Source organism: Balearica regulorum, chromosome W (genome assembly GCF_011004875.1).
Source record: "Balearica regulorum gibbericeps isolate bBalReg1 chromosome W, bBalReg1.pri, whole genome shotgun sequence".
Taxonomy (NCBI): domain Eukaryota; kingdom Metazoa; phylum Chordata; class Aves; order Gruiformes; family Gruidae; genus Balearica; species Balearica regulorum.
The window spans coordinates 12,257,929-12,270,112 of record NC_046219.1 but is presented as its reverse complement, the minus strand read 5'-3'; the positions used below and the strand labels follow the sequence as shown (position 1 = coordinate 12,270,112).

General features: G+C 42.7%; 1 protein-coding gene and 1 long non-coding RNA gene across 11 annotated transcripts in view; one reads left to right on the top strand and one right to left on the bottom strand.

Moving 5' to 3' along the window:
* LOC142599245 (uncharacterized) overlaps positions 1-12,184 on the bottom strand; it is an 830,374-nt gene that overhangs the window by 721,966 nt on the left and 96,224 nt on the right. The window lies entirely within an intron of this gene.
* Positions 1-12,184, top strand: part of LOC142599160 (F-BAR domain only protein 2-like) — a 112,859-nt gene that overhangs the window by 98,127 nt on the left and 2,548 nt on the right. For 8 of the 10 annotated variants that reach the window (XM_075738913.1, XM_075738911.1, XM_075738907.1 and 5 more), the window contains 4 exons: positions 1,078-1,210; positions 3,967-4,166; positions 7,008-7,072; positions 12,006-12,170. In XM_075738913.1, the coding sequence (XP_075595028.1) occupies positions 1,078-1,210; positions 3,967-4,166; positions 7,008-7,072; positions 12,006-12,170 (563 nt within the window). Of the gene's footprint in view, positions 1-1,077; positions 1,212-3,966; positions 4,167-7,007; positions 7,122-12,005; positions 12,171-12,184 lie in introns of those variants that run through there. The other 2 variants (XM_075738910.1, XM_075738914.1) reach the window with 2 other exon arrangements.

Here is a 12,184-nt window from a genome sequence, read left to right as displayed (position 1 = left end):
GTCAGAATTTCTGTTCTGAATTGCACTTGGTTGTGGAGCAGCAGAAGGATTTTGCTACTGGTTTCATTTGTTTAAATTTTGAAATGCCGCTGTGTTTATTTTACTGAAAATGGAAATTGCATGAATGACAACACTGTATTGAGAACCAAATTCTAAGCAAATTGGACAGTCATATAGTGTGTGTTCCAGGTGCTCGTTTTCAGCTTTCACTCTGCACACACACTCTGCATGCCTCCTTAGGGATGGATGCAGTTCCTCTATGTATCCACAGATGATCCGTGGAGCTCTTTGATTCTTAAGTGATTTGAATTTTACTTCTGAATCAGTTTTCTTAAAAGCTTCATCCATATTAAAAAATAAACCTGATGTAACCAGAGCTGAAAATATTCTTGATCTGCAAAACACCTTTTCATGCTCCAGTAGCTCCCAGCCAGGATTTTGCTTCTGCAGTCATGTGCACTCTTACCTACATATAGAAATGATATAATAAATTGTTACTAAGATTGAATGTAACTATAAGTATCTGAGAAACAATTGTTTATAATAATTTGAAAATCACTTTTAATTGAAAAAATTTTGAAAGCTTACACTCTCTATAAATATGTGAAAGTGTGGTAACACATACAGCACAAATCTTAATTCAGTGCATTAGTGAAGCTATGTCATAACAAAAACTAATTATAATTATGATTTTAGGATTTATTCCAAATTGGATAACATTCCTTTTCAAAGACCACTTTTATCCCCACCTCCCACACATTCTCACAGCACCTGATTGTATTAAAATTGCATTTTATTAAAGGTAAAATCCAAATTCGGAATTAACTCTATCTTGTGATGCAGATCATCAGTGGAGGAAACTCACTGCTCCACAACCTGGAAGGAGGATTTTTACCAGATACAACAAGCAGTTAATTTGTCTTAATATTTAGGAAGGTACAATTATGTGCTATAAAGCATTAGAACAAATTCTTGCTTGAAATAGTGAAGGAGAAATATCTAGTCTTAATTTTTAGACATCCAAAATAATAAAACTCAATGTCACCTTCTGATTCCTACCTTTCTTTTTCTTTTTAGTGATCAGTCACAAAGTGACTCCAGTACTAAGGAGTTTTGGATGAACATGCAAGCTATAACTGTCTACCTCAAGAAATTATCAGAGCAGAATCCATCTGCATCCTATTATAATGTGGATGTTTTAAAGTATCGGGTAAACACTTTTTTCCCTTTGTATTTTTTTAAGGAACTCCGACAGATTTCATATCTATACAGAAATTGTAAGAATTGCTCTTTGCCTGCTTGCATGCAGATGAACTGTCATCCCTTATCTAGGCCAATTCTGGGTATGTCATTGTTTCCAATGCATATGCTCTGCCCAGGCTGAGTGCATTTGTGTTATGCCTTCATGTCATTCCCTGTTCATTCATGACCTGTTTCAGCTTGCTCAGACTTCAGTCCAATTCATGTGTGCAAGCTTCAAACATTGCTTCTTTAGATATTTGTTAACAAAGTTAAGTTTTCCTTGAATTTAGGGGGTTTGGTGAGTGTTTGAGTTTGTAATTATATTGTTTTTTGATTTTGTAATTGCATAACTTTTGGATGCTGTAGCTAATCAACTGTAATATATGAGAATGCATGATGTTTTCACCTCTCACAATATAATGGAACAACTCATCCTGGAAGCCATTTACAGGCACATGAAGGACAAGAAAGTCATTGGGAGTAGTCAGCATGGATTCACCAAGGGGAAGTCATGCTTGACTAACTTGATAACCTTCTATGATGAAATGACTGGCCTGGTAGATGAGGGGAGAGCAGTGGATATTGTCTACCTAGACTTCAAGCAGGCTTTCGACACTGTCTCCCATAGCATTCTCATAGAGAAGCTGATGAAGTACATGCTGGATGAGCAGACAATGAGGTGGATTGAAAACTGGCTGAACAGCCAGGCCCAGAGGGTGATAGTCAGGCATGAGGTCTAGTTGGAGGCCAGTAACTAGCCAGTGTACCCCAGGGTCAATACTGTGTTCAATCCTGTTCAATCTTCATTAAAGATCTGGATGAGGGGGCAGTGTACCCTCATCATGTTTGCTGATGATGCCAAACTGGGAGGAGTGGCTGATAGGCCAGAGAGTCGTGCTGCTATCCAGAGGGATCTCAACAAGCTGGAGAAATGGGCTGACAGGAACCTCATGTGGTTCAACAAGGGGATAGTGCAAAGTCCCGCACCTGGGGAGGAACAACCCCAGGCACTAATATATGCTGGGAGCCACCCAGCTGGAAAGCAGCTTTGCAGAAAAGGCCCTGGGGCTCCTGGTGGACACCAAGTTGAACATGAGACAGCAATGTGCCCTTGCCACAAAGAAGGCTAATGGTATCCTGGGCTGCATTAGGCAAAGTATTGCCAGCAGATCAAGGAAGGTGGTCCTTCCCCTCTACTCAGCACTGGTGAGGCTACATCTGGAGTACTGTGTCCAGTTCTGGGCTTCTCAGTACAAGAGAGACATGGAGCTACTGGAGACAGTCCAGCAAAGGGCCACAAAGATGATGAAGGGACTGGAGCCTCTCTCCTATGAGGAAAGGCTGAGAGAGCTGGGTCTGTTCAGCCTGGAGAAGAGAAGGCTCAGGGAGGATCTCATCCATGTGTATAAATACCTGAAAGGGAGGGTGCAAAGAAGATAGAGCCAGGCATTTTTCTGCAGTGCCCAGTGATAGAACCAGAGGCAATGGGCACAAACTGAAAGACAGGAGGTTCCCTCTGAACATCAGGAAGCACTTTTTTACTGTAAGGGTGACCAAGCACTGGAACAGGTTGTCCAGAGAGGTGGTGGAGTCTCCATCCTTGGAGATATTCAAAAGCCATCTGGACATGGTCTTGGGCAGCCAGCTCTAGGTGGCCCTGCTTGAGCAGAGTGGTTGGACCAGATGACCTCCAGAGGTCCCTTCCAACCTCAACCATTCTGTGAATCTGTGAGAAGATGTTCTGGCTGTCAACAAAAAATCTTCATGAAAATTCAAGACAGACTGACTCTCCTCAAAAGGGAGAACAGGGATTTGTTAGGCCTGCATTGAGATGGTTGAACATCTGAGCCAACTGTCTCTAAATCAAAATACAAAAGAATCTATCATGCAGCTATTAATATAATTGTAGCTTTTACACATCCTCCCAATATAGTTTAAAATCTTGGCATACTGAATCTATAAGAAGCATGTTAGGTACACAGAGAATTCCTGAGAAAGATGGAAGGAACAGAACATATCTTCAGATTGCAGAAATGAGTACTGTGGAACAATGAGATCTATTTAAGATCTTTACTGTTGGGGAAAAATGAGGCAGTGGCATGCGGAAGCCCTGGCAGATAGAAAGGGTTCTGGGCTGCCAAGGAAAGGCAGGAGGGGACACCAGGGCATAGAAGGTTCCTCAGGTAGACTAGGAAGGTGGTAGAGGTGCAGCAGGGCAGTAGCACAAGCTCAGCTATGGAAGCAGCAGCATCCAACCCTCCTGCAGCAGGAAAATGATGCATTTAATAGGTGAGAACTGTTTTGCTGGCTGCCTGTCCGATTACAGGTATTGCTCTCTGCTGCTGGTTGTTTGGGCAGCTGAATTGGTATGGCACACAACTGCTAAGGATGAAGTCATTTTGCCGCAAGCATGTTTCTTGTGTGAGGCAGAATGCAAGACTAAACCAAAACTGTTTTGACTTATGAAAGCCAGAACAGGAAGGAGCCTCATGGGCCAGAGGGAGTTTAAACGTTTTTAAAATTATTTTAATTTAAAATTAAAAGAACAGGAATTACTTTAGGCTACAGCAGTCTTCAGAATTTTGAGATTAAGGGCTCAGAGGTCAATTGTTCTTTTGGTCTTTTGCCAGGATTGAGAGTTATATTGGTTACCATCATTCCCTAATCCTGCCCAAAAGGGGAATATTTTAATTAAGCTGCTTTCAATGGTTTATTCTTTTACAGGTATCTTCAAATGGTATCCAGTCCACTCCCTTGAATCTTGCAATTTACTGGAAATGTAATGCTGGCACTACTGATGTGAGAGTGGATTATAAGTACAATCCAAAGTCTATGAATGTGCCTAGTATGCTGTCTAATGTCCAGATTGTGGTACCAGTAGATGGAGGAGTAACAAACATGCAATCACTTCCACCTGCAAAATGGTAATATTAATACTTTTCTTTTTATTATTTCAAATTCATTTCAGTGTATTCATTAGTGTCAGCCTGAAAAATGTCACTGGAAGAAACAGCTAATTTTTTTCCTCTTGATAAAATACATGGTATCAGATGTTTAGAACATTTTCTGGTCCAAAGCAGATCATGTACAGCCAATTCACATAAACTAACATGAGACTATATGCATCCATTCCAACTGTGTAATAATACAAACCTTTCTGAATACAAGCCTTTCTGAAATTTCCAATGTTTGAATTCTTTTGACCAATAGACAGGATAGATATTTTTAATAATGTGATTTGAAACCAAAATATCTTAATGGTTAAAATATATATATGTGTGTGTTTGTGTATAAATATATCCATATATATAGATTATATAGAGAGAGTAGAAGAAATGCAGTTCTTAAAAAGATTTCTTGATTGTTCTAGCTTAAAAATTAGCTTCTAATTGAAATGGTTTTAAAACAAACTTCAGTAACTGAGGAGCTCTTCATAAGCCAGGTAGCATTGCCTCTCAGTTCAAGCATTATTCTGATTATTATCTATCATCTGACTCGCAGCTAACTGCCACCACCTTCTAAGCCTGCAGATCATTTACAGCAGCACTTGAAAGTGAGACACATGTCTCAGATAACTATGTTTCTACAAGTTTGTGAAAACAAGCAGAGGGTAGCAGGGCTAGGCAGAGCGGGATATCCCTGGAGCAAAAGGTGAGCAGAATTCAGTCACTGTGCCTGTGGTTTGGTAGCACATAGGTGCTTGCCCAGCTGTAATGTAATTCCTGGGCTGTTTTATTTCCAAGAGGGACAAGAGGGTCTTTTTAACATGAAGGTTAAGAGGGCAAAGAATACCAAGTTGAGGGAAGTCAGACTTTATTAACCTTATTACTTGTAGATCAGTTTACCTTATAAAGCAAGGTTCAGAAATAAAATAAACCTGGTGTATTTATCAGAAAGGCTCTGATGTTTCTGGAGGCAATACATTTAAATGTGTTAATTGGACAAAGTGTCGTGGTTTTGCCCCAGCCTGCAGCTAAGCACCATGCAGCTGCTCACTCACTCCCCCCCCCGGCGCGATGGGGGAGAGAATCGGAAGAGTCAAAGTGAGAAAACTCATGGGTTGAGATAAAGACAGTTTAATAGGGAAAGCAAAAGCTGCACACACAAGCAAAGCAAGGAATTCATTTACCACTTCCCATCGACAGGCAGGTGTTCAGCCATGTCCAGGAAAGCAGGGCTCCATCACGCGTACCAATTACTTGGGAAGACAAATGCCATCACTCCAAACATGTCTACCCCCACTTCCTTCCTCTTCCCCCAGCCCCTTATATGCTGAGCATGACATCATATGGTATGGAATATCCCTTTGGTCAGTTGGGGTCAGCTGTCCTGTCTGTGTCCCCTCCCAACTTCTTGTCCACCCCCAGCCTACTCGCTGGCAGGGCAGTGTGAGAAGCAGAAAAGGTCCTGACTCTGTGTAAGCACTGCTCAGCAATAGCTAAAACATCCCTGTATTATCAACACTGTTTTCATCACAAATCCAAATCATAGCCCTGTACTAGCTACTATGAAGAAAATTAACTCTATCCCAGCCAAAGCTAGCACTGAAGTGGAAAAAAATCCTGGCAAGACTGAATCTTTCTTCACTTGGTATTTCAAGGGATTAATACTTTTAACCAAATCACCTTAAGTTTATTCTGAGCAAGGGCAGGTTCAGTATCCTGCCTGCACAACTTGATTAGAACTTTTGATGAAGTCAGTTTCCCCCCTCCTTGCTCAGGCTTCTTCCACAAACCCCTCAGTAATGAAACCTGCGTGAGAGCAGGAATGCCCACCCAGAACACCTAGTGTAAGCTAGGAAGACTCAAAATTTAGTGACAGTTTCATTGTGGATTCATCAAAGAGACTTGAGCCCAGGTATTCTCTTTCACCTAGGCAACTACCCAGGAACAGAATTTTGAGCCTTGAAAGCTGACAAAAAATACAGTCATGTCCCAGGCAGCTCTAGTATGTGTCTCCTGCTATGTTTGGTCTAGTGGGTTGGGTGGTGGGGTTTGGGGTTTTTTTTAAGAATAAATGTTTCATAATTCAACCTCCTGCAAGTAACCACCGCCATCTATGCTACTTGTGTGAGCATTTCACTCTTGGTACACCAATGTAGTGTTTCAAACCTATCAGTACTTCATGCTGCTCACAGCTTTAAGTTATTGATTTTCCTTTGATGGAACAGCTGCAAAGTGCTTGAAGACTTAAAATGCCCTGTCAACTTAGAGACTATGATGCTTGGTGCCCTTTTCTGCCCCTTTACAGCATCAGAAGTTAGCATAAACCCTGAGTCGCTTCTGCCAACTAGTTTTACTAGAATGGAAATGGAATAAAATTCATACAGCCAGGAGTCTCACATAGGGGAGAGCAATCAGTATCGCTCCCCCTCATACATACCATCGTCATGAAGCATAAAGACCCAGCTTTCAAACTGCTTCCAGCATGTTTGGCCTTTCCTTACCATTTGAGACCACAGAGGGTTTTTGAGTTGTTAAAGTGGAGCCATAACCTGGGCATAGGACAGTGTTAACTGTATAAAAAGGTAGTATGTACGTCTGAGCTCTGCTGCAAGCTCAGAGACAATGCAGACACACCCTTCTGTTTTCCTGTTTGCTTTACATAGTTTTTCACAAACTCACCTTAAAATGATCAAATATTTTTATAAACCTCCATTGAGAGATGTAGGTTATAGGTGCATGGTCTGTAAAGTATCAGTGTAAATCTAGGGAAATAATATTCTAAAAATTGGTGCTTATAACTAACCTACCATTCTCTTACAGGAATGCAGACCAGATGAAAGCTTATTGGAAAATATCTAGCATTTCAGAGAAGTCTGAGAATGGAGGCGAGTTGAACTCTTATGTTTTGTTTTCCTGTACAGAAAAATGATAACAGTAAAAAGGCCTCAAAAAGGCATTTTAGTCTCTATGTCCTCATGCCTGTTTACACTTGCTGTATCCTGTTTATCACTTCACCTTCTTCTCAGTGAAATTCCTCCTGAGAGATTCCATTAACAGTGAGATGTAAACATATTAACTAATTATAAAAAGAAAAATCGTGAAGCCCCTTGAAAGCAGCTGCTACCACTAAAACAGAGTTTAGGCTGGGCAAGGAAATTATTACATCAGTGCTATTTGGAAATGAGCAGTTATTCAAAGGAAAATGTGTTCGATGTCTGTGTTCTTTTTTTCACACACTGACAATTGAGATAAAGTAGAAAGAGGTAAGTGGAAGAACTGGGAGGGGGGAAATCCAAAAGTCCTGTGCTGAGATATGTTCAACTATAGATGATTCTTGACCAACATTCTGAGGGTTTTTCTTTTGACCATATACGACTCCAAGAAAAAAAAAAGTAAATCTATGCACATCTGCTCAGAGTGGTAATTTATATAGCATTTTCTAAGGTACTAATAGTTGTCCTCTGTCCAGCTGCCTTTCGCTGAGGTCCAGCTGATATCACAACCCTTGCAGCCTTTGCAGATTCGATGTTTTTCTGAAGCAGAAAAACAGGAGCCAATGGCAGGTAGCTCATCCACAAAGTCTCTGTGGTGAAATGGACTTGCAGTGTAATGGAAAGGCCTTTGGCCCTCAAGAATTTAGTGAAGGGAATTATGAAAGCACAAATTTGCTTGTAAATATGACTGATTTCATATAGGAACCACAAACCTGGGAAGGGAAAACAACTTCTATTGCAGCAAAGGCTGCAAAGCTGTGGTAGTCATTCAAACAAAATAAGAGATAATTTGATCTGATAGAGGTTATTGCTGTAGTCTGGTGTACTTTATTGTTCACTGACCTCACAGTTCTTTGCCATCTGTCTTCCATTATGATTATGTAGGGATAGCCTTCTCTTTTTTTCATAGAATCATAGAATGGTTTGGGTTGGAAGGGACCTCAAAGATCATCTAGTCCAAACCCCCTGCTGCAGGCAGGGACACCCTCCACTACACCGTGTTCCCAAAGACCCATCCAATCTGACCTTAAACACTTTCAGGGAGGGGGCATCTACAGCTTCTCTGGGCAACCTGTTCCAGTGCCTCACCATCCTCACAGGGAAGAATTTCTTCCTAATATCTAATCTAAATCTACCCTCATTCAGCTTATTAACCCTTGTCCTGTCATTATATACCCTCATAAACAGTCCCTCTCCAGCTTTCTTGTAGGCCCCTTTAGATACTGGAAGGCTGCTATAAGGTCTCCCCAGAGCCTTCTCTTCTCCAGGCTGAACAACCCCACCTCTCTCAGCCTGTCCTCATAGGAGTTCTCCAGTCCTCTGATCAACTTTGTGGCCCTCCTCTGGATTCACTCCAAATAGTCCACGTCTTTCTTGTACTGGGGACCCAAGAGCTGAACACAGGACTCCAGGTGGGGTCTCACAAGAGCAGAATAGAGGGGAAAAATCACCTCCCTCGATCTGCTGGTCACGCTTCTTTTGATGCAGCCTAGCATACCATTGGCTTTCTGGGCCGCAAGTGCGCATTGCCAGCTCATGTTGAGCTTCTTGTCCACCAACATCCCTAGGTCCTCTCCTCAGGGCTTCTCTCAATCCATTCACCTCCCAGCGTGTATTTGTGCTTGGTATTGCCCCAACCCATGTGCAGGACCTTGCACTTGGCCTTGTTGAACTTCATGCGGTTTGCACGGGCTCACCTCTCAAGCCTGTCAAGGTCCCTCTGGACGGCATCCCTTCCCTCCAGCGTGTCGACCACACCACACAGCTTGGTGTCGTCAGCAACCTTGCTGAGGGTGCACTCAATCCCACTGTCCATGTCACTGACAAAGATGTTGAACAGTGCCAGTCCCAGTACCGACTCCTGAGGAACGCCACTTGTCACTGTTCTCCACTTGGACATCAAGACGTTGACCGTGACTCTTTGAGTGCGACCATCCAGCCAACTTCTTATCCACCGTGTGGTCCACCTGTCAAATCCATGTCTCTCCAATTTAGAGACAAGGACGTCATGCAGGACAGTGTCAAATGCCTTGCACAAGTCCAGGGAGATGACGTCAGTCACTCTTCCCTTATCCACCAACACTGTAACCCCATCATAGAAGGCCACCAAATTTGTCAGGCATGATTTGCCCTTAGTGAAGCCCTGTTGGCTGTCACCAATCACCTCCTTATTTTCCCTGTGCCTGAGCATAGTCTCCAGGAGGGTCTGCTCCATGATCTTGTCAGGCACGGAGGTGAGACTGACCGGCCTGTAGTTCCCTGGGTCTTCCTTTTTTCCCTTTTTAAAAATGGGGGTTATGTTTCCCCTTTTCCTGTCAGTGGGAACTTCACCAGACTGCCAGGACTTCTCAAAGATGATGGAGAGTGGCCCGGCCACTTCATCCACCAGTTCCCTCAAGCCCCACAGATGCATCTCATCAGGTCCCATGGCCTTGTGCACCTTCAGGTTCCTTAGATATTCTCGAACCTGATCTTCTCCTACAGTGGGCAGTTCTTCATTGTCCCAGTCCCTGCCTTTGCCTTCTGTGACCTGGGCAGTGTGGCTCAAGCACTTGCCAGTGAAGACTGAGGGAAAGAAGTCGTTGAGTACCTCAGCCTTCTCCTTGTCCTGGTTAACCAGGTCTCCTGTTTCATTCTGGAGGGGACCCACATTTTCCCTCGTCTTCCTTTTATCACTGACATAACTATAGAAGCTTGTCTTGTTGTCCTTGGCATCCCTGGCCAGATTTAATTCTATAAAGGCTTTGGCTTTCCTAACCTGATCCCTGGCCAGATTTAATTCTATAAAGGCTTTGGCTTTCCTAACCTGATCCCTGGCTGCTCGGACAGTTTCTCTGTATTCCTCCCAGGATACCTGCCCTTGCTTCCACCCTCTGTAGGCTTCCTTTTTTCATTTGACTTTGCCCAGGAGCTCCTTGTTCATCCATGGGGGCCTCTTGGTGTTTTGGCTTGGCTTCCTCTTTGTTGGGATGCACCGCTCCTGAGCTTGGAGGAGGTGACCCTTGAATATTAGCCAGCTGTCTTGGGCCCCTCTTCCCTCCAGGGCTTTGTCCCATGGTACTCTACCAAGAGAGGGAAGTTATCATCGACGCATTCCAGGAACCTCCTGGATTGCTTGTGCCCTGCTGTATTGTCCCTCCAACAGATATTGGGGTGTTTTAAGTCCCCCATGAGGACCAGGGCTTGTGAGCATGAGGCTGCTCCTATCTGTCTATCCTCATTCGCTCAGTCTCCCTGGTCAGGTGGCCTGTAGCAGACCCCCACTATAATGTCCTCTGCCCTCCCTTTAATCCTGACCCATAGGCTCTAAGTCAGCTCCTCATCCATCCCCAGGTGGAGCTCCATGCACTCCAGCTGGTCATTGACCTAGAGGGCAACACCCCCTCCTCGTCTGCCCTGCCTGTCCTTCCTGAAAAGCCTGTATCCTTCCATCCTGACACTCCAGTCATAGGAGCCATCCCACCACATCTCCATGATGCCAATAAGATCATAGCCCTGCAGGCGTGTGCACGTCTCCAAGTCCTCTTGTTTATTCCCCATGCTACGTGTGTTTGCACAGAGGCATTTAAGTTGGACTCCTGATGAAGCTGACTTACTGGCTGGAATTCCTTTGTGCTGCACTTCAGGTGTTCTTCTGACCTGTGATCCTTCTCCAGGCTCTGGGCATCTCTTGCTGGCACTGGCATCAAACTGGTAGGAGTGGGATGGATTGAGGTTCCTCTGTCCCTGCAACTTTAGTTTAAAGCCCTCTTCACCAGCTTGGCAAGCCTATGACCAAAGATACTTTTTTTTTTTCCTTTACCAAACTGCAGAGCTTCTTTTAAAAGAAAAAAATCATACTAAAACACGAATGCATCCCGATAAACAGCTACTGCACACCTGCAGAGCAGCATAAAATGGGCTGCCAGTGATGCAGATCATGTCTTGTGTGTGTTCAGTAGACTTGCACATATCCTACTGCTTCTGCTATATTCTCTTCTCACACCATCTTTCTTCCCCTTTTCTTTGTGTATAAACTCTTAGTAGTCACAATTCAGTGTTTAAGAGAAAGTAAAAATACTTGACTTTCAGTATTCTATTAATTAATTATTTAAATCTCTTTTTTCCCCCAGCATATTTTGCAAGAGGAAAAGACTTGTTTAAGAACTAGAAAAAAACACCAGCAATAATGTTGGGGGTTTTTTAAATGCCTTTGACTATGAAGGTGTACTTAAAATAATTTTGAGCTATTACTACTTTATAATGGCACTGAAGTGAACTGTCTATGCAAAATCAAATGAAGTTTTTGGGGAAATGTATTTAATCAGACTTTGTCTTTATTAGAAAAATAAGAATTTATTTCCTCTGAGTACACTACTGTTCAGCTGCATTTCTTCCAATGGTTTTATTCATGTATATTCATCCAGACAGATCGTGACAACATTTAAATATTCTGATGTACTGTCAAATCTGCTAATGAAAAGTACTACATACAAGATAGACCAGCAAGCATAAATGATGATTATAGGGAACAATCAGGTATTTAATGTAATAAGAGATTACTAGGCTGTCTGATATACACATTATTCTATGAATATAATCTTGCAGAAATGTGTATTGCTTCTCTCTAAATCATTCACTAGTCACTGTCTTAGAGTATTGGAAAAAAGAGAGTTGTACTCTCATCTCTTCTGAAAATTTATATAGGATTGCCACTAGGAATAGGTCTTAAAGATCACCATGTTAGTTCTGCTCCTTACCTCCTTACTACTAAAAATTTTGGGAGATCATCTTGGTCTTGCAAAACAACCAGCCAAACAGCCTTTCAGTTTTGTTATTTTTATAGGTTCTGGATCCCTCAGGGCAAAATTTGAACTTTCAGAAGGACCTAGTAAACCAGCAACACTTGCAGTGCTATTCATTAGTGAAGGAAGCACCCTTTCAGGAGTAGATGTAGAGCTAGTAGGCACTGGCTATCGACTTTCCCTCCTTAAGAAGAGATTCGCCACTGGTAAGACACCGACA